Genomic DNA, 23,389 nt, shown 5'->3' with positions numbered 1-23,389 from the left:
AGGGATGAGATTGGGTTGCTGGCTGCCCTTGTCTGCCGTGTGATTGAATGGCACTCAGGCTATTGTGATACATAATGTAGTGGTGAGTACCAGCACACGTCTTTTGTGGATTGTAAGTCAATACAGTTGAGTGATGTGTGTGTAGTTGACTGTGTTGGAGTGTTAGGTGTGTGTAATGGTTTCCACAGAACGGCTTGAGGAGCTTATTATCCGCCCACACTGCACCAATATGGCTCATTAAAGGGTAGGTTTACCCGAACAACTAAAAAACATTTACTCACTTACTGCACTTTTAAGAAAATGAAATTCTCTTTAACTCCATTGTAAGAAGGAAGTCATTCAAATCACACATTGTACAGTCAGTATGACACCTTCTTTCCTTAGGATAAGGAAAACTTCCCCAAAAAAATTTAGCAGGAAAAGTAGGGGAGAAAATCCCAGAAAAGCAACACAGAGGCTATTCCTTCATCTAGGACAGAACAACAATCATTCAAAGTTCATATTCAACATGTGGAAGATTCATTTCATTTCGTGTTTCAGTGTGGAGCTGCACTGTGCTGCCCTGACCCTGGCCTCTCAACTGGTGGTTCAGCTGGTGACCTCTGACCCTAAGGTAAAGACTGATAAACATGTATGTACTACTAATTTCTGACTTAGCAACAGGATCTGTTGGTAGACTACAATTAAACTGAACGATCAAATAAAAAATGTAAAAGGAGGAGGTGTTCATTTTCAAGCTGCAGCTAGTAGCTTAGCATTCTGCTTACTGATGTCACTGTTTCCACCCACCCACCTCTGTTGTCTCTTGTTCGAGGCTTTTTTTTTTTTTTTACCAAGTTTGCTTTAAAGACGTATATTCAAAATAAAACAAAACATTGCGTAGTAAAGACTGATTTCTGAGAATAATTGTAACCATTCGTGCTAGAATGATAAATAATCCAGATGACACATCGGCTGATATTGGTTCATGGCACATATTATCAGTATTGGCCTATATTACCAAGAAATGTCAGGACAGAAATCCCCAACATATGATTTGTCAGTCTGTCCAAAACCCCAAAACATTATTTTACAATGATACAATATACAGTACCAGTTAAACGTTTCAACATACTTTCTCATTCAAGGAAATAGGAAGCTGTGTCCATATAAGGAACCGGAACAAGAAAATGTTTGATGTTTTTGCTGAAGAAGGTTATTTAACATGAAAAATTTTCTGTTGATCATGTCACACTGTAATATAGGGCTGGTCGATAATTATCATCATCGTTTATGACTTTTAAAGAAATCACATTGAGATGACATGATCATATTATCTCATAGTCTTATAAAATTCTACCATCTAAATGAATGATTTAAATGAGATTATATGTAATAATAAAACAAGGTATTTTTGTGGTTGTGGTGTCAAGAATTTTATTTCATGTATTTGTTGTTTTTGATGTGATTTTGCATACATCTGCCATATCCTGAAATATATAAAAATTGTAAAAGTATTCTTATTAACATTGATTGAATATTGATTTCAGCCTCGTGCCCAGCCTCAATAAAGCGTATGCAAGTATAAAGTGTGAATTTTCCTTTAAAAAAAAAAGAAAATTTTATACAAGTGTTAAGTGTTATGTGTTGTCATTTAGGGTGCGAGTGCAGTGGCTTGCTTATCTCAGTGGGGAGCGCTGGTGTGCTCGTGCTGCAGCGAGGAGCAGCCGGTGGAGGTGAAGCTGATGGCCACCAAGGTGTTGGTCAACTGTACGGACACTCTGCTGACCAGCTGTGACCTGCCACTGGGTGAGTCTCAAATTATGGAATGACTTGAGGAAATGCTTACCCTCCACGCAGTTAAGATAAATACTGACATGGTCAGAAAACTGGTGACCATTTATAGAAGCACAGGATCTGTATGTTAAGAATTGTGTGTGTGTGTGTGTGTGTGTGTGTGTGTGTGTGTGTGTGTGTGTGTGTGTGTGTGTGTGTGTGTGTGTGTGTGTGTGTGTGTGTGTGTGTGTGTGTGTGTGTGTGTGTGTGTGTGTGTATGTGTATGTGTGTGTGTGTTTCAGGTCTGGCCAGCACAGTGCCCCTCTGGAGGAGTCTGTTGACGTTGCTGCAGGATGAAGACCAGGAAGTCAGAGATTCGGCCTCTGACTTCATCTCTAATGTACCAGTTCATCTGCTGAGTACAGGTACACACTGACTGTCAGGAGTACACACTCACATACTGAAGCCATTGTAATGCATGTCCACTGAAATATATACACACAAACACACACACACAAAAAAAACAAACTGATGTTAAAAAGGGTTGATGACATCATTTCATGTTTAGCGTCTTGGACCATTCCTGGAAGGGGGGATGCAATCTTTAATTCGGCAGCTGGAACGCAAGTGTGTGCGTGGTTATGTGTCATTGTTTTTAGAATGTCTGAGTTCTGTTTTCTGAAGAACTGTATGATGCCCGGACTTTACTCAGAAGTACACCCCCCCCACCACCACCCCACCAAACCCCCCCACCTCCCCCCACCCATCCCCCCCGTCCCCCCCCCCACACACACACACACAATCCCACAATCCAGAGGACTGACAGCTGCCAACTCTCAAACAGCCGTAGTGCCACTTCCTGTCCTCACAAATCTCACTTCCTGTATTTTCCCAGCTTCTCTCCAGGAGCCACCCTTATTGTGTCTGTTGCCACCGATACTATCTCATAACATAACACCAGATAGCAAAACACCTCCTCAAAAGTCTCTGCAGCCCCCCCATGTCAGTGCTGTTCATGGAAGGGGGTGCAGAGTCATGGGGGAAGACTCAACTCCAGTAGCCCTGACATGTTTTGACCAAATTCTAATTTTATTTACTGTCCATATACGACAAGTGAGAGTAAAATCCAAACTTTTCCTTTAAAGGCAGAGTTAGGTGCCCGGGAAAGTCATTGAAAATTCCTGATAATGTTTAGATTTTATCCAAAAGCAGTGTGTGTGTTCTATACGTGTTTATGTTCATAAGGCCAGACAGGGTCAGATAAGCTGTCAGCTAAAAATCAGATAGGAGCTCAACAACATGACTAAGATGGAGAGGTTTCTCTACAACAGGAAGAGAACACAATAGGCATAATTACAGACTGGGTGTCCTTGTGTGCGTGTGCGTGTGCGTGTGCGTGTGCGTGTGTGTGTGTGTGTGTGTGTGTGTGTGTGTGTGTGTGTGTGTAGAGAAAAGAGGCTGGGGCATCCCCCTTTGTCCATCCATATTTACTGCTCATTTGGAGATTACCGTTTCTAAGTGTGTGTCTGTGTGTGGGAAGCAGAGAGTGTGTTACTTACCGTAAGATGGTCTAAATTTCCTCCTGGACACACGTCTCCACTGTGGGAAAAAGAGCACAAGTGTTTGTCTTCATACTTTTGTGTGACCTTTTGCTCTCCAGCCAAGCTTCTTTCTCCAACCCCTGAAATGATCTCGAAAATTGCACCGGATTCCTGGTTTAGTTTAACATGTGTCGTACGCACAACAGGAATGTAACACATAACAAAGAAAGAAGAAATGAGATGGTAAATTGGTAATCTGGTATCAAATGAATGAGTGACCGGGCCAGGAAAGTCAAATTCCTGAAGTAAATGAGAAACAACCAAAAAACCCAAAAATAAATCACATTCCTCTGACTGTATAAAAAAAAAACCCAACAAGAACCTTCAATTGAAAAAATATGTCATCTTTCCACTTCTGAAGATTAAACTTACGTGATGTTCTGAAATTGAATAAGTAGGGGATGGTAAAGTCCATCTGAGGAAAGACACTTTCACGTGGAGCGAGCGAGCCAATCACAAGACTCTGCTGATGATGTATTTGAATCTGCGACTTGTTTACGGTTGCCTTGCCAATACAAGCACCCTTTTTAAATACATTACAAGAACATTGGCACCAGACAAAAACAGCTCCTCGCCCAACATCTTCCGCCGCGTACACACACACATCCAGCCTTACCCCCATCATCTTCTTCTTCTTCTGTTGAGTTTATGGCGGTTGGCATCCATAAGTTTTTGCATGACCACCATCTGCTGGACTGTCCTTAGTCCCATATATTCTTCTTATACTTTTTTTTTTTTTTCAAGCTCAGACGGGCTGAGGCGAAAAGCATAACAAGGTTAAACTTTTCACGGATTGTCATGAACACACGAATCATCATCTGTTTGAACTGAAAGTGTGCAACAACAAATCACTGCAATGCGTGTTCCAGTGGAGCTGATAATTTGTTCAGATATTACCTCTATTTGGATAGACCTTAGAGACTAAAGTGGGGAGTGTGGGATGATGGGATAGTGGATGTGAATAGTGAAAATCACTAGCAGTGCCTGAAATGTTATCCCGGTAATTTACCAGGAACTATGTGTGAAGACTGTACTTACTGCTTTGCTAGGAAAACATTTGTACGTGTATGACTGTGTGTCAGTGTGCTAATGTGTCTTGAAGTGTATGTTTGTGTGCGTAAAGGAGAGTTTGAATTTGTGAGCGAACCGCTGCTAGTCAGTCACAACAGCTCCCCAGGCTTCTTTCTGTTTTTTCTTACTCTCTGCTGGCATCTTGTTCTCATGATTGTTCATAATTTCATTCAATAAAGAGTTTTATTGAAGAGGGGGAAAAAAGCTCTTCAAGCTAATGAGCTTGCTAGCTGCTTGCTAACTAGCGGTTAACAAGCTTGTTAACTCCATCGAAAATAGTTTATTCAAAAGACATATTAACCACTGACTCCTGTCTGCAAACCATTCTTCTTTTTTGAGCAGTTTATACTCTGCTAGGATTATTAAAATAAAACTTGTTGGTGAAACACAGCTAATAAGCTAGCATAGCTTCCTCCATTGTGGACTCTTCTTAACTCTCCAAGATCAACATTTTCATGACAGCTTGCTTGATTTCAACATTTTAAATGACCTGTACGCCTCCACAATAATAAGGATACATTTAAAAAAACTTTAAACTGAGCGTGTGTCAGAATTTTTTGTCCACAGCAGTAATTTTAAATTGTTCAATATAAGTCTTTTTGACAGCAGGCGTTTTAATTTGTCACAATAGAGAAAGCTCAGGTGTTCCTCGTAACATACTAATAACTGTCTCAATGAGTCTTTATTTTGTCTTTTTATGTAGCTGAACCCACAATACTGTGTCTGTTACAGGTCATTTGATATATCCTCCTTCTGTTGTTGAATGTAATTTAATAAAACGTCTTTTGAGGGTCATAAGCTACCATCTAACCTCAGCTAAGAGTGATTCCAGGGCTGCTATAATGACATTTTTTTTTTTTTTTTGCAAAAGAGTTTTCAAGTATGTGACTGGCACTGTAGTAAAGTTCACTCTCACTGTTGCAGAGACCCAGGGTTTTATGCTGGTAGTGATACGTTTGGCTTGTTGACCTGCATAAAAGCTCAGGTCAGGGAGCCAAGGAAATAGAAATCCAATAGCTTGCCATGCTATTCCACACCGTGGCTATAATGTGCAATGCTGTGGGAGTGCAAGAACATTACTGTGTGTTTGCATGTATGTGTGTATACAGGTCACTGTGAGTGTGTGTGTGTGTGTTTGTTTGTGTTTTTTTTCTCCCATCCCCTTCGGGCCAATGTGAGTGTGTGTGTGTGTGTGTGTGTGTGTGTGTGTGTGTGTGTGTGTGTGTGTGTGTGTGTGTGTGTGTGTGTGTGTTTTATGACCTGCCATTTCAGAGTCAAGTATCTGAGGTGTTAGCTGCTTCAGAGGGAGGCAACGACTCCTGGCCCTTTGATATGGAGGACAGACAGAGACGGGTTCTGCAACACACACACACACACACACCTCATCCCCCTTTAAAAAGAAGAAACATTTAAATTTAAAATTGAATTTAGATGTTAGACTTGTGTCATTGTGGATTATAGTCTAAACGAGGACTTTTATGCAACTGAAAATTAAAACACATGTATGGGATGTACTGTATATTCCATATGATTGGCAAAAACTGCAGAATAAGTTCAGAACATTTTTTTTTTTTACGTTTCAAGTAAAGGAGTTATTTTGTTTCACTTGCAAAAACATGTAATAACAAGTATTCATTCTTTATTAAGTGTTAAGAGTAGGACTTACTTTGCCTTTTAATAAAGTATATATGCTTTGCAAACTTACATCTTAGTGTAGATTTTAGACCAGATATCATTCAAATAAACCTGTTTTGTGTGTGGGAGAGAAATTTGTGCAGATTCACATCAGGTTAGTTGAGGCTCTTCTTCCCAGAGCTGTGAACCACAGTGGAGCCATTGTCCTGGGCAGGAAGAGCAAATCTAATTTAACCCTATCCCACCCTGCAACACCCCCACACTCCCTCCACCCCCGGCCAGCATCACCACCACCACCACCCAAATACCTCTAGACTAATTGGGTCTGAAATCAAACTCCACTCACCCTCACTGGACCTCCGGCACCGTGACAGCGTCAGGGCTGGAACAGAGGGATCACTTTATATATAGAGCACAGAGGGGTTTGGATTGAACGTCCGCGTATGAGAGGGCATTTTTAGAGATGTGATTGAGAACGCAAACAGCAATCCTCAACTAAAAATAAAGTTGTGATTCCAGGAAAGTTGTAAAAACCACAAAGTATGATTCTATAGTAGATTTAAAAAAAGGGACTTTACCTTAAATTTTCTGTCATTCTAAATACTGTATTCTGAGTCTGGCATGGCAAAACATAAGTACTAAATGACTAGCCTTCTATAAATATATAATTTATGTGGGAATCTGTTTCACCAACCATTCTGAAGTAATGTTGAACACTCAAACTCTGCTGACTCGCCCGTATTTTCCAGGCCATTGTCAGTCAACCATTATCAACCAACTCGCCCCGAGTAACCTACTTTGCTTACTGTGCAGCTAAACAAATGCCTTTGCAGAATATGCCATTCATGTGTCCTTTCCCCCAGTTCATTCATTTACAGTGGATGACGCAGACGAATGGAAGTGAACGACCTAACAGAGCTGAAGGACACTCATTAAACAGACCTCGTCCTATTTTAGCACAATGCTCACTCAACCAATAAACCACTGTCACATGTCAATCACTTGAGCAGAAAAGATTCAAAACACATAAACTGTATTTGATTTGCAGCTTTAACATTTAGTCTGGAATAAATAAGCTGTTATTTCCCCCTCCAGTGCTACTTTCTCCGTCTTTTACTCTAAAGGCTACGTGGGGAATGAGATTCTAATGATTTGGTCGCTGGCGTGAAATAAAGTCACGTCTCCAGTTATGTCTGGTGTCTGCAGGCGGTGTTAAACACTGTGTTCTTTGCATTCTACAGCACTGGGCCGTGAGACTTGATGTGTTTTGAAGATAAAATACAATGCAGAATAGCTTAGTGTGAGAATTTCACAAACTGCATGAAACCATTGGCCTCATTATGCATCCTCTGTTGCTGTGAAACAGTTGTTAACAGTATTCTAACCAGATCAAGATCTAACTGTAGCTGCAGGTCAACGGTAATTTTCACTGTAACCTTCACGCAGTGCATGTAAGCGGGTGACAGTCAGCCTTCCCCAGTAAACTGAGTTCTTAACTGTCATGTAAATGATAAACCTGGGTAGGGGATTAGAGAAACCTGATTTCTTCACATAGATTTCTCCTGGACAATGCTGACTTCTCTGCCATGTATACATGTCACTGCATTTCTACTTTCACAAGTATGCATGTGCATGACAAAAGTCTGCAGAGAGAGAAAGCACAGCGGAGCGACTGGATGAAAGGGGAGATCATTACACGGAACGATGTGTCCTCCTATTTAAAATAATTCCATCCAAAGTCAGACTAAAATGGAAACTAACACAAAGTAGCCTGCAGAAGTCTAAATAGTCCATTTCCACTGCTGAACAGAAAGCAGCGTCTTCTATCACAGATAGTTAAAATCAGTAAGTCATGTTTCCAAAATAAGGTCAGTGCAGAGGAGAAATACTAATCTGCTGCATGTATACGTGGATTTACAGTAATCTGCCTACTTAACTGCATAAACACATAGATGGAGTACCAGTGAGCTTTACTTCATCAGGATAGTTCAGAGTCAGGAATTTCAGGAAAGTAGAACAAATTGATTGTGTTACACAAATGTGATGACAACTCAACATGTTGGTCTCTATATAACAATAAGCACCAGAGTCAATTTTACAACAAATTCTCAACGTCAATCTTACTAAGTTGGATCTAATAAGATTTCCCTAACTTCTTGTCATTCTATGCTCGAGCGCTATCAGACTTTATAAAATAGGCAGTAGAATGAATTATGTAATGAATGATGAAATAGATGCAATCTGTGAGAGGATTTGCTGTTAGAAGAGGATGTTTATTAAGGCTTCAGAAGAGGCACACATAATGCACTGTGGAAACAAATTTCCCCATGGGGATGATAAAAAATATCTAAATATCGATTTATCTATATTCAATGTCTGAAAGGGGCCATAAACATAAGTTGTCGGTCACAGAGCAGGGCACTTTATTGCAAAACTAGAATAGAACTTTATTGGCGTTCTTTGTATCATCTCAAATGCAAACAATGATATTTTGAAAAACCTGCAGAGAACAAACAGGCAAAGAACCTACTTTTACCAATATGACCTGCCAGAGTCTACAGACAGTTACCTGTAGATCCTCTTTGACTTATAGCTGCACAGCTTTGTGTCAAATCACTACAGGTGATGCTGGTGTTTCTTCAGATTTACAGATCTACAGTAACAGGAGCCTGTGTTTGGCTCCCTGTTGAGACAACCATTGACTTGTATTTGATCCACTGACTGCAGCAGCTTTATTACAAACTCTGCCACGGTGAGTTCAGACCACCGGTGTATTCTTAAACCATTATTTTTATGGTAATTCTCATCATTTTCATGTTAATGTTTCCTGTTGGTGTCATCGTTGTTGTTGCATTTGGTCTCCACACTCCCTGTTTCTCGTCAGCCACCAGAGGAAGTAAGGGCTATAAAGAGCGTGTTTTTATTTCACACCTCTCTGAGTCTCGCACCTATGCTTCCTGATGTCTCGGCTCCACTGTCGCGTCTCTTCTCTCTGATACTGCATTAGGAAGACGGTGTCTCTTTGAGCTCGTGAGAAGATTGACGTTGTGGTCGTTTTGCTGCTGTCTGGTGAAATCTTTGTCTTTGTACTCAGATTCACCAAGGATGCACTTTTAAGCTTAATGATACAGGTTTTCGGTCTTAAGGGGAACTTAGAGGAAGTCATCCCCCTCAGATGTGAGTGGCTGAGTTGAGGAATGGACTCTACACTACAGTGATCATGATGACACCAGCAGGGAATGGAAAGCGTTTGGAATTTCTCTCATTTCACTGTCCTGAAAGCCCGCCCGAAACCCCCCACCCACTCCTCCTCCTCCTTCACTCAATGGAACATCTGACACCCCCCCCAGCTGCAGTGGCTCAGCGAGGATTTACTGAACAGCAAAAGTCCGTTAAGTCTCTCTTAATGCAATTCGGCACCTTTAATGGCTCGACTGCTGATCAGACACAATATGGCTGCAGCCGTGTGTAAAATGTGAGTGATTGAAGACCAGCAAACAAGGGTTTATTGACATTGACCATGTTTTTATGCTGCATGATGTGGATTGAAAACATAATAATTCACTAACATATAATCACAGATGGTTTTGCTAGTGTCAAACAAAATTGCAAACATTCAGTGGTACAAACAATCTTACATTTTCTTTTCTAATAAAATTACTTAACATGAATCGGTACAATGTACAATCAGTTTATTTTACTGCATGTGAGACAGAATATAGCGAGTTCTCTTCTTTTATTGTCACAAAAAAAAGTTTTAAATTAGTTCAAGGCTGATTCTTAAAGTATAGCTTCACTGGTTTTCAGGTCTATCTTAAAACAATACTGGCACGCCCATATTGATGGCTGTAATCATTCTTCCTATCTGTACTGGCTGTGAAGAGATCCTTTAATGCAATTCTCCTGAAAGTGATGAGCGGTGAAATCCAGAGTTGCCAATTCAGAGTTGAAATGCTTTCTAAAGTTAAGTCGAAGCAAACACGAGGTTTCTACCGAGTGGGTATTTTTTCAAAGTTGACGTCTTTTTAAATGGGAAATTCCCACCTGAGTAGCTCCATCTGTGCATACCAAAAAGTATCAGTGTCTGACAATCACACAATCATATTGAGACAATTAATATATACAACACACAACATATATTATTTACATGCCTACATACATGTACGCACATGTATCTGGGGGTCACATGTAATGTGGCCAAAACCGTCCCCTGGCCGCCAGTCTAAACACGACATGGGACTGACAAATGAACCAATTTAATATTCCAAATACCATAACACATTCACATATACAATACACACACACATCCACACACACACATACACAAATGTAGTTGAATTAAACCAGAATATGTACAGAGGTAGGTGAATGGGCTTTAACAACTAAATGAACGACCAAAAGGAAAATTCAATAGATATATAACTATATCAATAATTATAATAGTTGTAATAATAAAAAATATGTTAAAAAAAAAAAAAGTAATAGAGTCGTCATCAGTGTCATCAGCCCTCCATAGCAGAACATAGCATACTGGTTATGTTGTGATAGCTGGAATCATCGCACATGCTGCACAATCAATAATCCTCTATGATCTGTCTGTCCGCAGCACTATGCCAATAGAGGATTAATACTTAATTAATACATGTATTTTTGTTTTCCTGGAGCTTTTTCACCATCATCTGTAAATTATTTATATTTTTGTAGCCATGCACAGTCCTCTGTTTCCTTTGTGCATTGAGTTTTAGTCCAGTATTGTCCATCTATATCACACTCCGAAATCAGAAAAAGAAAGGTTTTCTTTGTTTTTTCATATACACGCTGACTTTTTTGAGTATACTCAAGCTTGTCACCTTTCCAGGGTGAACACAAAGTGCTGCTCTGAATTAGTATGTAGTATGGACTTGGGACACAGCTTATTACAGCCTCGAAGTCTTTGGTCTGTCAGAAGTTTCTTTTTTAATTCAGCCGTTTGGATTTTGCGGCCAATTAAGTGGTAACAGTGTTACAGTTCAAGTCTTTAGATAATGGAGCCAGTTTCAGATTAAAATGTACAATTCCTCAGAAAAGATAATAACGTGTGTCTGGTGAATATTTTTTTTTAAATCTTCCATCAGATTAACATTTAAGACTTTCTAAATAAAAAGGCAACCAAAGATCTTAGTCCAGCTTTTAGACAAACTCCTCAGAAGCTCAGAATGGTACAACTGTTATACTGTTTCCACAAGTGGCACAAGGTTAAGTTTTTCCCTCACACTCCTGCCCTGCCCAGCTCAAATGTACTATACCAGTGCCAGTGAATGCCAACTGCATGCACACACACACACACACACACACACACACACACACACACACGGAAGCCTCACCCCTTCTTAACCAAATCCATTCATTCACCAACTGGCACCGATATTGTCATTTGCAGAGACTGGGATTGTCCAATATTAACTTGCGTAGTCTTTCAATACAAACAAAAACTACATAGGTCAGCTTTCATGCCAGCACACACACACACACACACCCACACACATATATACACACACATCCAACACCCATGGCAGTAACAGCATGAAAGACAATCCCCTTGAGAAACGGAGTATTTTGCGCCAAAAGCTCGAGGAGGGAAATCGCGTTAAGCGATGTGTAAAACCTCCGTAGAAAAGCAGATAAATTGAATGCAGCTAAAATTTCCTATTATGTCCCTTAATGTTTGGGAGGAGGAGGAGGGTGGGGGACCGTAAAGGCTTGACATCAGAGGCTGGGTTGTCCCAGAGAAAGGCAGCTTCTTCGTAAAAGAAAGGAATTTGTCACTCAAGCTCCTAAACTCTTAAATCTCCTCTAATACTGTACAATCAGCAGCCTCTAATGTTCACAGACCAGGTTTCCCTCTCCACTCAGACTTCAGGCTCTGCTCCGATTTTACGCCTCCTCTCTGAAGAGGAAAAACAATCTGGGTTCCCAACCATGTGTGTGTATGTATGTATGTATGTGTGTGTGTGTTTTATACTGTATGTGTGCTCATGGGGGTCTGTATACCTCCTGCTTCCCTCCCTCCCTCTCTTCCCATAGTGGTAGTGTTTTGGCTAGTGGCTCTGAAAGCCTTTTGAAGTCTCTGGTGTTATCTTGGTGTCAGCTGCGGTGAGGATGGTCAAGGTGGGAGAACAACAGTCTCTCACACACACACACACACACACACACACAACCTCTGTGTCAGATAGTCGCTGCATGGACAACTGGAGTCGTTAAATGAAGTCATACGTTGTGTTTTCCCTCTGTTTTGAAGTGTGTGTCCTCGCGCTCACACCTTCTCCTTCACCATATACAACTGTCTGGGAGAGTATAGGCTCATGACAGGCCTGTTTCTGTATATATGTATATATATATATATATATATGTGTGTGTGTGTGTGTGTGTAGAAGCATTATGGTACCACATCCACAGTCCTCTGCTCTAGGAGGACTAAAAATAGGAAGTTTTCAAAAAGAAAGTGTTTTTATTTTTCATTGGAGCGATTCCTGGCAGTCACCACATTTAAGAAAATCCACATGATCATCACATTCAAAAATGTTAGCAATCCGTCCATCCATTCATTAGCAAGTAAACAGGAAGTTACAGTAAGAGCAACGTTAGCAGTTTGAAGTGTGTGTGTGTGTGTGTGTGTGTGTGTGTGTGTATGGGCATATTGGTGCAACGTGTTGAAGCAGAATATTTTTGAATCCACTCATACACACCCTGATGGTGGTTGGTTATATGAGTTATAGTTTTGTTTCCCAGAAGGCCTTCCAAACCCAGAGAGTACACACATGCGCGCACACTCACTCACACACACACTAAGTATGGAACATGCTGTCAGCCCTGCATCATTCAAATGTCGCAACGGTTGCAGCAAGAATTATTGAGAGAAATTAGGTGACGGCAGAAAATTGGAGGAAATGTTTACGCACAGGTGGTCAATGATCAGATTTCTCCATAGCCACCTGCCATATTTTTGAATCTGGTATGTTTATTACAAATTTGATAATTCGGCAGCCAGAAGAGTTTTTTTCTCCCTGTTTTTGGACTCGCAGCGCAGTGACAGGCACATTTTTTCCTTTGAGTCCGAATGCGTCTGAATTTTACAAATACTCCACTGTTCAAGCTGTGGAAACTGACTTATTTAGAATTATTTATTTCAGCATGAGTTTTAGTCAGACTTTGGATTTAATTATTTTGGATACGGGGAACACCGCTACGAGTAATGGTTTTTCCTCTCATGCCACGGCAGCACACGATATTCTGAGTGCAAGGTCTACGTCATGCACTGCGCTGTTGTAGAAGCCCGTTTAGAAAACTGGTTTCAGGATTCTTCAGCAGACATCTAGCTGTGATAAACCACATAGACAAAAAATTCCAAACCCTGATTTGAGGAAATTAGGTTTCTCCTTTTACATGATTTTCAGGAAATCATGTGACCGCAGGCAGACAGCCAGCAAGGACTTGCATTCATGTAAACACGTTTCTTCAAACATGTTTTTTTGACTTCTTACACTCATCTCTTCTAAGCCTAGCAATGGTTTGTGCACTAACCAGAGTTTCAAGTGACTCCCCACATCCCCCATAGGAAAAAGAAAATACCTGGATCCGGTTGCATCAGCTCTACATAAGTTCAAATTCAGCTGTCTTAAGTGCGGATTTACATAACATGAAATAAATATGAGTTGCACAAACTAGTTCTTACATAGATATTAGTTAGCTGTTATGAAATATTTACACCGGGTATCTTTCAGCTGTAGCTGGTACGTAGCTAACTGAGCCAACACACAAAGCTACGTTAGCTTGCAAATATATGGTTGAAGAGTGAAAGAGAAATGAAAAATGTTTAATAATGATGTGAACCGGGAAGATTTGAAACCACTTTTGAAAGAATGGAAAAAATACCTCAAATCAAGAAATGTTACAACAGTAGATTAGCTAAATGTCTAAATGTTGGTTAGGTTAGCGCACAACGGATATAATGCACTCATTCTAAACTGCATTTGAAAAACACATTTCTCCATATATGCATCTATAGATAAAACAAAGTCATACCAACATTTATAAAGGCCAAGATTAATATATCACAGTAATACGGATGTTTCCTTGGCTCAGGTTTACACATTACTGAAGTCCTGAACTAGCTAGGACATTCCTCAAGATTTAACCTGATTAAGTAAATCACTAGTTTGAAACGAGCTACCAGTCACTGATGGATTTACAAACAGCTGGTGCAACCCGATCCTGCACTCTGCATCTCCCTCTCAGAAAGCTTTTGTTTTGACTTTTGAAATCTTAATATTTAGCAGTTGTATCCCTGACCTTTCACCTTATAATACGCTTGTGGACAACCCTAGATCCCTGGGCAAAGGTCCTCTGGTCATTCCTAAAGACTAAAGGTGAAACCACCATTAGTGCAACCACTGGCCAGCTGACACAGTGGGTTCATGACTTGGAATTGGCACCAGAATTCATGAAAACAAGGCAAGAGTGGAAAAACATGACACAGTCACATGCACCAAAGCTGTTTGTTATTTGGGAAAAGATGATTTATGATCTGTCGACATGTTTTGTTGTTGTTCATTCACATTCAGGCTGAGTTTATTCACTCTTGCTTCTGTAAACCATGTTTGTATGTCTTAAAAGTATGACACTGTGACCAGATTGTTTTGTATGAATGTGTGGTCTCTGTTCTCAGATGTGGCAGGTGTGTCCGTGTGTCCTCCTGTAGCCCTGGACTTGGGCGTGGGGCTCCTGTGTCGGCTGTTTGAGCTGTGGGAGCAGGTACCAGCAGGTGTCCTCGCCCTGACAGAGTGGCTGCTGGGAGATGAGGAAGGCGATGAGGAGGCAGATGCAGACGAAGCCTCCAGTCTGGTGAGAATGCTGTCTAGTTGTTTGTCATTTGGGATCAGAGTAACTGAAGTGTCCAGGAATGTGTGATCTGGCAGCAGATATATTGTCACAACTTGTATTGTGACACTTTGATATAATAACAAACAGGAAGTGGGGTATTTGCAAGAAGATAGACTACATAAACTTAAGGTGATTTCCCATCAAGTGAAACTGAAGTCCGTTGAGTTTCACTTACATGGGCTACAAATTTACAAATTATTTGTTTTCTTTCTACTCAGGACTTTATAGACACTGAGAGGCTTCGTAAGGCATGACCTAACGCAAAGTGGCTGTAAACTACGGCTGCTTACGGCCCGGCGCTGACATATCTTTATTCACTTTTTACTTACCACACACATCTTTACTAGTGACAAGACCTGCTGTACAGTCCAGGCTACTGTATTCTAGGCTGCAACAATCAGTATTTTTACATTAAGTCATATTACATTGTGTGATTCGAAAGTCGTTCCTCATATTGAAGGATTATGACTCAACTCTGTGGATTCCCTCAATTCTATAAAGCGTTTACACATCTTTTACCTCATTTGGTTTATTTGGTTATTCACAACTATTTCCATTAACACTGTCTACAGCATCAGCAGGATTTCACTAAAAAAGCTCTGAAAAACCCACTCATTTTGTCCCAGAAACATGTCTCCACATGAATGCTAATGTTGCTCCATATCTGCTGGTTGTGTAAATAGGCAACTGTTTGCTAACATGTTAGACGTGTCAAATTTATAAGGTGATAGTAAAAAAATCAGTGAATACTGCTTTATATCAAAATCCAGTAAACTGACCATTTTGCTCATGTCCAGGATGAAGAGGAGTTCCTGTTCGAGAAGGGCGACCTGAACCTGTGGGCCGAGCCAGTCCAGTGGGTGAAGCTGCTTCACGGACACCTCAGCTCCCTCATCCTGGCCTACAAGCAGACCCAGGACCCGGGAATGGCAGAGCCGGACCAGGTCCACCTGATCCAAACACTATCAACCCAGGCCCAAGCCAAGGCCCTCAGCTCCCAGCAGGCCCTGGACTCCCTCCCAGCTCTGCCTCAGTTCTCCTGCACCATGGAGCACGCCCGGCTGGTGCTGCGGCAGCAGAGGGCCACTCTGGCTCTGGATGTGCTGCAGAGGCTCAGGTAGAGGTTAGCGGGCTTTGGCTCTAGTTGCACCAATTGTTTCAAGTAAGAGCTCCTCATATTTCAATAAAGGAAAAGTTATCAGATAAATGAACAGCCTCAGTGAACCAACACAGACTGGCTTTGTGGTCAAGTCTTCTTATTATCATGCTAAGAGACTGAAGGAAAGAACTGTTTGTTTTTTTTACTCTGTACTCGCCTCTTACTGTACATCTTATAAATGTTACCTCATTGATTACATGTATTTTAATTTTTATGATCATTGATGCCTTTTTAATTAAATATTATGTCTGAAATTACATCATTTTTGATTCCAATCTTCTATTTTTCCTACAAGGAAATACATTATTGTCTCAATATGTCACTTTAATAATAATACCGGTATATGAAGGTTGTCCTCGTAGCACCGCAGTATGGAGAAATGCAGCAGTTGTGAAGCTGTAACAATAATTCAGCCTGAGCTTGTGCAAAACAACACTTGATGCTCTGTTCTCTTATCAGTGAGAATGTGTCACACGACAAACTTCAACAGTGTCAGCATTGAGCACACAGGCCGTTCTGCTTTCTACATGTCTACCAGGGATTTAAGGTTGGAGCTAAACAACACAGCGCCTAAAGCTTCAAGCACAAACTTCAATGGTGCAATTGTGCAGTGAGCCGAGCTTTATGGCCGAGGCATGGGATTGTGAAAGTGTTTTCGCTGACACGTCACCAAAGTTGTATTTCAGTATACGCTTTGACTTCTACTGTATGTTTATACGAGGTGTTATTTTCCTGTGATATTTAATTTACTGCAGGATTCTTCCCATTGGACTGTGTTTTTATGCTTCCCTCTAGTTTTCCTGGTTATGTAATTAGGAGGACAGCACAATGAGCTACTGTCCTCTGTGTGTGTGTGTGTGTGTGTGTGTGTGTGTGTGTGTGTGTGTGTGTGTGTGTGTGTGTGTGTACACATGTGTAAGAGTGTGTGTGTGTGCACTTCCCTCTCATACAGCTGGACCCTTCTCCCTCCCTGGTAGCCATGTTCCCTGTTACAGTAAAACTGACGTAATGTTTTGGAACAGCTCAACATCCCCAATAAAAACAGTCGTGTGATGGGAGAGTGGTTTCTGCGGACGAGGACATGTTCAAGGGATTTCTCAGGAGCCTCGCTGTGTCTGTCCTTCACATTAAACTATTTATCACAACTGCAAAGCGCAAATAGTCCTGGGGCAGCCCTCAGCCTAATTTTAGGGTTGGTAGTAGTAGATTCCAAGCGCTTATGTGACTTGTTTTTCGCCTGTTGCTATTTCCCCCCCCTTTTTTTTTTTTTTTCTCCGACATCTCTCCCTCCCTCTCCAACCAAACCACTCAGCTCTTGAGAGAATATTGAATCATGTCACAGAAAGAAAAATCATTTTTCATTCTTCTTTTTTTTTTTATAACCACTCTTCCAATTATGATTTGACATGGAAAGGACTTAATGGTTACCAGTGTTGTAGAAACCAGCAATTTCTGGTGATATGTGCTGCACAACGTTTTTACACCCTCCTGACCAAAATATCTGCCTTGCGCAGCCCTGATATAAAGTCTCGTCCTTCCTCTGCCAACTCTGCAATCTTTCCATTGTGGTTTTTAAAACTTGACATAACTCCAAAAGCAGAGTGGAGTAGTTTGACATTTTCATGTGAACATTCTGCCATCCTGGGAAGGTTACATCATGCTGAGACAGGGGCAGCTTATTACAACCGTGCTGCACTCTTTGACTTTACAAAGGAGGACTGTGTGGCTTTGTTATTATGAGGGAGACTGGAGGGAGTAGGGGTTTTGCTGAAATCATCAAAACATCAAGTGAGAAGACAAATTCTTTACAGAAATCAGCAAAATATGACTATTACAGCCTGAATGTAACTCTTGCTCCTGCTCTGCTCAGCAGGTGGCGCACCGGTCTTTCCCAGTCGATTCCCACTTTTCTCTCATGGGGGCAGTGTTGTTCCACATGAAAACCACATTCCTCCAGTCTGAGCCCTGAGATTGGGAAAAACAAGTTAGAGAGGAACTGTGGAGGAGTGCTTTAAAAAGATTAAATCAAAGTGAATGTACTTTTTGTTATTAGTGTGACTCAACGTATTGTCCTTTTAGGAATCACAGATTTTTAATCTCAAGGTTAAATCCACATTTTGAAGCTCAGATACAAAAGTAGGTCATGTGAGCACAGTAGGAATGAACTGCCTGTGTCTCCATGTGTAGTAGACTGGAATAGGCTGCTGTTGCACTGTGGAAGTCGATTATGCAACCAATGGATTCTAAAAATTGTACTGCACTCTGCCTGGACTCCTCTCCGCTCATACTTGCGGTCTCACTCTCAACCCATCCACAGGGAGAGGGAGGGAGAGGCAGAGTTTTCCTTCCATTACAAATACTTGTGTCAGCTTCCAAGTGTGGTGGTCCAGAGGCTAGAGGGGTGGCCATTGTCACTGGAGGGTCGCTGGTTCAAATCCCAGAACTTTGCTGGGAGGCTTGGGGGGGAGTGGGAGGGGGGGGGGGGGGGGGGGTCATTGAGGAATTATTTCCCCTTTATTCACATTCAGTCAAGGAGCTTTAGAGCAAGGGACCCAGCCCCCCACATGCAGCTTCATTAGAGGACCCAGGTGTGAAAGTGTGAATGGTGAAATTAGTGGAGAATAGCTTGCATACATCGTAGACTTCCCTTGATGATACTACATTCTTTCTCAGCGAAAGTAAACCCAAAAAGCAAAACCAACTTCCACGAAATTGGTTGTGTGATTAAGAAGAAGAAAAAACTTTTGAGGGGTGTGTGGAGGATGGTGAAGGGGGGGGGGGGGGGGGTAAGGATGGTTAAGGGGGGATGGTTAACGGAGGGGGCGGTGCCGGGGTTGGATTTCAAGGCGTGGTGTTAAAGAATAAGTGACCAACCGGTGAATGGAAGTTTTTTTCAGAGGGCAGGGGAGGAGCAGCAAAACTTTGCTTGAGTTTGCCCCTCCCCGGCATCACGCATTTATACCCAGTCAAAAAGGCTAGAGCGCACAGTGAAGCACTCTGGCTCAGCGCTTCTCGAGGGGAGGAAATAAAACCACCTACAACTCAACAATACAAACCTACCCCCCTTTTTTTCCTTCTTCTACGGACTTAAGCTACACACAAACTTTTGAAGCAACTTTTCAAAACTTTTCCACAACCAAAACCAGTCGTGGCACAAACTACCGCTCGTCGCATTCAAGGATCCTGGTCGGTCCTCCATGAAAGAGGGAGTGCGGCAGCAAACTTGGGGAAACGAGATGTCTGCGACCGTCTTGTCTGCTTTCTACGACATGGACATGCTTTACAAGGTAAAGTTATGAGAAAATGTGGACTTTTGCCTCTTTGCATCCAGCGTGAAACAAATGAACTTGACTGAATTAGCGTGCTTGAACTTAGTGGAGTGATTGTGTTCAGCTGCAACAAGTTGCTGTGCTGCAGACAAAGTTGTCTTAAACATGCCATGTGCTCTAAATAGTGACAGATTTCTGCATTGCTAACTTGAGTCTGTTCTTTCCAACAGCAAGATAAAAGCATGAACATGAACGCCCTGCACATCAACAGCATGCTGGACAAGAAAGCGGTGGGGGCTCCGGTCACTTCTCCGGGCTCCGGCGGCTCCTTCACACCGGGATTTTTCCGCAGAAACTCAACCAGCAACATGGAGGCGATGAACAACGGCAACAAATACTCGATGGGCTCCTACAGTAGTCTGAAGGAGAACACACCGAGCAGCAACAGCAGCGCCACAGCTCTCATGAACAAGGAAAACAAGTTCCGCGACCGCGCTTACAGCGAGAACGGAGACCGGGGCGTGCTGCAGCAGAAGCCCGGCTCTCAGATCAACTCCACCCGCTACAAGACCGAGCTCTGCCGGCCCTTCGAGGAGAACGGGTCGTGCAAGTACGGGGAGAAATGTCAGTTCGCTCACGGCTACCACGAGTTGAGGAGCTTGTCCCGCCACCCTAAGTACAAAACGGAGCCGTGCCGCACCTTCCACACCATCGGTTTCTGCCCGTACGGTCCCCGGTGTCACTTTATCCACAACGCCGACGAGCGCCGGCCCGCTCCGGCCGCCAACGCTAATGTGCAGGCAGGGGAGCCAAGGTCGGCTCGTGAGCTGTGCGGTTACGGCCAGAGGGATGTCTTGCCCCCGCAGCAGCTCGGCTACACCCCGAGGGACAGACCAAAGCTTCACCACAGCCTCAGCTTCTCCGGCTTCTCCACCCACCACGGACTCGAGTCCCCCCTGCTTGACAGCCCCACGTCCCGGACCCCACCACCACCTACCACCGCCTCCTCCTGCACCTCCGCCTCCAGCTTCTACGAGGAGGTGCTGTCGCCCAACTCGGTGTCCTGCATCAACAGTGCCTTCTCTTTCCCCGGACAGGACTTAAAAGCCTTACTGGCCCCACTAGCCGTGCACACCCCCGGCGGCTACGCCAACAACCACTCCACCGGTGCCTACTACGGGAACATGCAGGGCAGCATGTGCCCGCCCTCCCCTCCGACCTATAACATGAGCCACTTGCAGGCGCTGCGCCGCCTCAGCGAGTCGCCGGTGTTCGAGCCTCCTCCCAGTCCGCCAGACTCGCTCTCTGACCGGGAGAGCTATGCGAGCGGGTCCCTCAGCTCTTCCGGGAGCCTCAGCGGCTCCGAGTCCCCGAGTCTGGACGCTGGAAGACGGTTGCCAATCTTCAGCAGGCTGTCGATTTCAGATGACTAATCATGTTTTGTTTTCAAATGGATTATGGATGGGCCAGGGGGGGCTGGAGGAGTTAGAGGGTGTTAAGTGAGTGAGGTAGACTGTACTTCAAGCAGAGGATCCCTGTTCAGCCCCCTCACCCCACAGCCCTTCACCCAATTTCAGCAGCATCCACCCTGCTGAAGTGCCTTTGAGCAGCAAGACATTGAATCCCTACCAGCTCCAGGGGTGCTGACCCTGCTCTGACCTCCCTGGAGGGGGGCAAGAGAAGAGAATTTCACCCACAGGGATCAATAGAGCATCACAGTTTAAAGTGTCCTTGACCTGGCATTAGTTTAGTATTTTTTTTCTTTGTATGTAATATAGCTGTATTAAAACTTAGATAGCAAACAGAAGGCATTCCATCAGTGCCTTGCCCAAGGGCTCATGGCAGCCCGTCTCCCTTTTGCTCTATCAGGCAAGCCACACTTTTCCTGGGATTAGATGTGTAACATGACTTGACAAGAAGAGACTGTAAGCGGTTTCAGATTTCCTCCATCCTGCCAAGAATATGCCTTGACTCAAAGTAACATTTTGTTTTTCTTTATCAAAGTGTGTTTAAATATATATATAAATATATATATTATTTTTTTTCCTATCTGAAAGCTTCAACTTCCATTCCAGATCTGTCTTCTCCCAGCGCCACCCAGTGGTTCGTTTGGTTAGTCTAGTTTGTTGCTTGGTTAAAAAGCACTCTTGAGTGGGGTTTGTTTGGGGAAATCACTGCTGATGGTTGAATATATATTTTTTTAGCTGTTTTTGAGTGATTTACATAGCAGTGCATAACTGGCTATGGACTATTTAACTTATTTATTATCTTGTGAAAAAAGTATAGGCTACATTGGTAATTTGTGTCCATACTGTATTTATCAAGTATGATGAAGCAATAGATCTATATTCTTTTATGTTTAAATTATGATCGCCATTATTAATCTGCATAAAGTGGAGTGTATGTTCTTTTCACAGTAATATATATATTTTGTTTTTTTTCTCCTTTTTTTTGTAACTTCACTTGGTTATTTTTATTGTAAATGAGTAAAAAAAATCTTAATTTAAGAGAACGTATGTGATATTTATTTCATTAATTTTGTTTCCTTGTTTACGTTTATTAAAAAAAAGTTTGCGTGATTGCTGTTTGCTCCTGAGGTTGTGTGTCAATGCTGTAGAAGGCTTTTTTTTTTTTTTTTTTTTTTTTTTGGAGGATCCCTATTTAGATGTTTCTGTAGAATGTATAAACGATGTGGTTGTACAGACCGTCCAAACCTTACTTCTTTTGTTTTATCTAGATCAGACTTCAGTGACAAAGAACCCAAGTCAATAAATTAACCAAAAAGTATTTTTGTTTTCTCTCTGTTTGCACGAGGTCACACTGTGATTCCAGCCACGTGCTAAAGAATGTAGCAATCCCTTGTGCCCCAGTATTATTGTGTAGTGCCTATGGGGTTCACCATCTTGACATGCCTTAAAATTAACCAAATAAAGTATTTTTCCTACATGGCATCTTTTATACACAGGTTGAACTGAATGTAGTGTTGGATTCTTTTATTTTTTTTGTTTTTAAAGGTTGTTACCACTCAGATACTCTGACAAAAACAACCGTAACCTTTCTAAGTCCCCATTCCTCTTATTATTTTGATTTCCTTTTGCTCTGTTTTTTCATTTTTTTGATATTGAAATCTAGTCTGAGTCTTGAGAGTTTGCTGGAGAGGGAAGTGGTTGAACACGTTTGGTTTGTACATAGTAGGTACAGGGGGATGCGCACTATGTACTTTTGACTACTTTATCAGAAGTAAAGCTTTTTGAATGTAACAAAACGGACAAAAAGACAACGCGAGTTGTTAATATTTTTTTGGGGAGTCAGTTCACTACAAATTGAGTGTGAGACTGTTAACTTTGTACTGTACATTTTTTGTAGTTCTCCCAATAAAAATCATTTTCGAAAAAGTTTCAGACTGTCAAGCTGTGATTTATTATACGTTTGAGTGTCAAGATCTCATGTTGGCTCGTGCAAAAGGTGTGACATCTAAACATATGATCAGATCAAGCATGAGTGTGACAGTCCTGCTTCTCATGTTGCTCTCGTAAACACATCAGATGTTAAAAGCAAATAGTCCTGCAGTGGAAAAACCCTGGAGGCATGAGAGAGTGTGTCCTGGGTACAGTAGGGCCTCAGCTGCCCTGTGACACTACTTGGCTTGGGGCCCTCAGGGTATTGGTCCCTTGGTATTGGTATACAGTAAAAGCAATGAGCAGTTAGTTTCCAGAGAATTCCAGTCTCCTGTCCAACAAAGGAAGGACTGAACTGTAGGTGTACTCTGAGACAGGAAAAATCAGATTCTTAAGAAAAGCAACACCACCACAGCGACTAATAGCCTTAAATAAACTGTATGTAACATTACATAATGTGTAATATTCTGCTATAAACAGAGAGCGATGAGCGATATGTCTGCACCATCTGAGGAATGAGGTCTGGAATTTTAAAATGGAAAATATGTAGGAGCCCAGAGCCTCAGGGGAAGTCAGATGAAT

General features: G+C 42.1%; 2 protein-coding genes across 4 annotated transcripts in view; both read left to right on the top strand.

Annotated features, from left to right (window-relative positions):
* The window catches only part of thada (THADA armadillo repeat containing), a 98,801-nt gene extending 82,404 nt beyond the window's left edge, over positions 1-16,397 (top strand). The window contains exons 34-38 of one of the 3 annotated variants that reach the window (XM_044372477.1): positions 541-613; positions 1,638-1,788; positions 2,058-2,180; positions 14,767-14,942; positions 15,779-16,397. In XM_044372477.1, coding sequence (XP_044228412.1) covers positions 541-613; positions 1,638-1,788; positions 2,058-2,180; positions 14,767-14,942; positions 15,779-16,102 — 847 coding nt within the window. In that variant the 3' untranslated portion in view covers positions 16,103-16,397. Of the gene's footprint in view, positions 1-540; positions 614-1,637; positions 1,789-2,057; positions 2,181-5,699; positions 6,015-14,425; positions 14,553-14,766; positions 14,943-15,778 lie in introns of those variants that run through there. The other 2 variants (XM_044372478.1, XM_044372479.1) reach the window with 2 other exon arrangements.
* Positions 16,398-19,093: 2,696 nt separating this feature from the next.
* Positions 19,094-22,807, top strand: zfp36l2 (zinc finger protein 36, C3H type-like 2). The gene is made up of 2 exons (XM_044372935.1): positions 19,094-19,427; positions 19,640-22,807. Exons 1-2 carry the CDS (start codon positions 19,338-19,340, stop codon positions 20,840-20,842), a joined length of 1,293 nt encoding a protein of 430 aa, XP_044228870.1. The 5' UTR covers positions 19,094-19,337; the 3' UTR covers positions 20,843-22,807.
* Positions 22,808-23,389: the final 582 nt, after the last annotated feature.

The sequence above is a fragment of the Thunnus albacares genome, chromosome 14 (genome assembly GCF_914725855.1).
Source record: "Thunnus albacares chromosome 14, fThuAlb1.1, whole genome shotgun sequence".
In the NCBI taxonomy this organism is placed as follows: domain Eukaryota; kingdom Metazoa; phylum Chordata; class Actinopteri; order Scombriformes; family Scombridae; genus Thunnus; species Thunnus albacares.
This window is presented reverse-complemented; position numbering and strand designations above follow the sequence as displayed.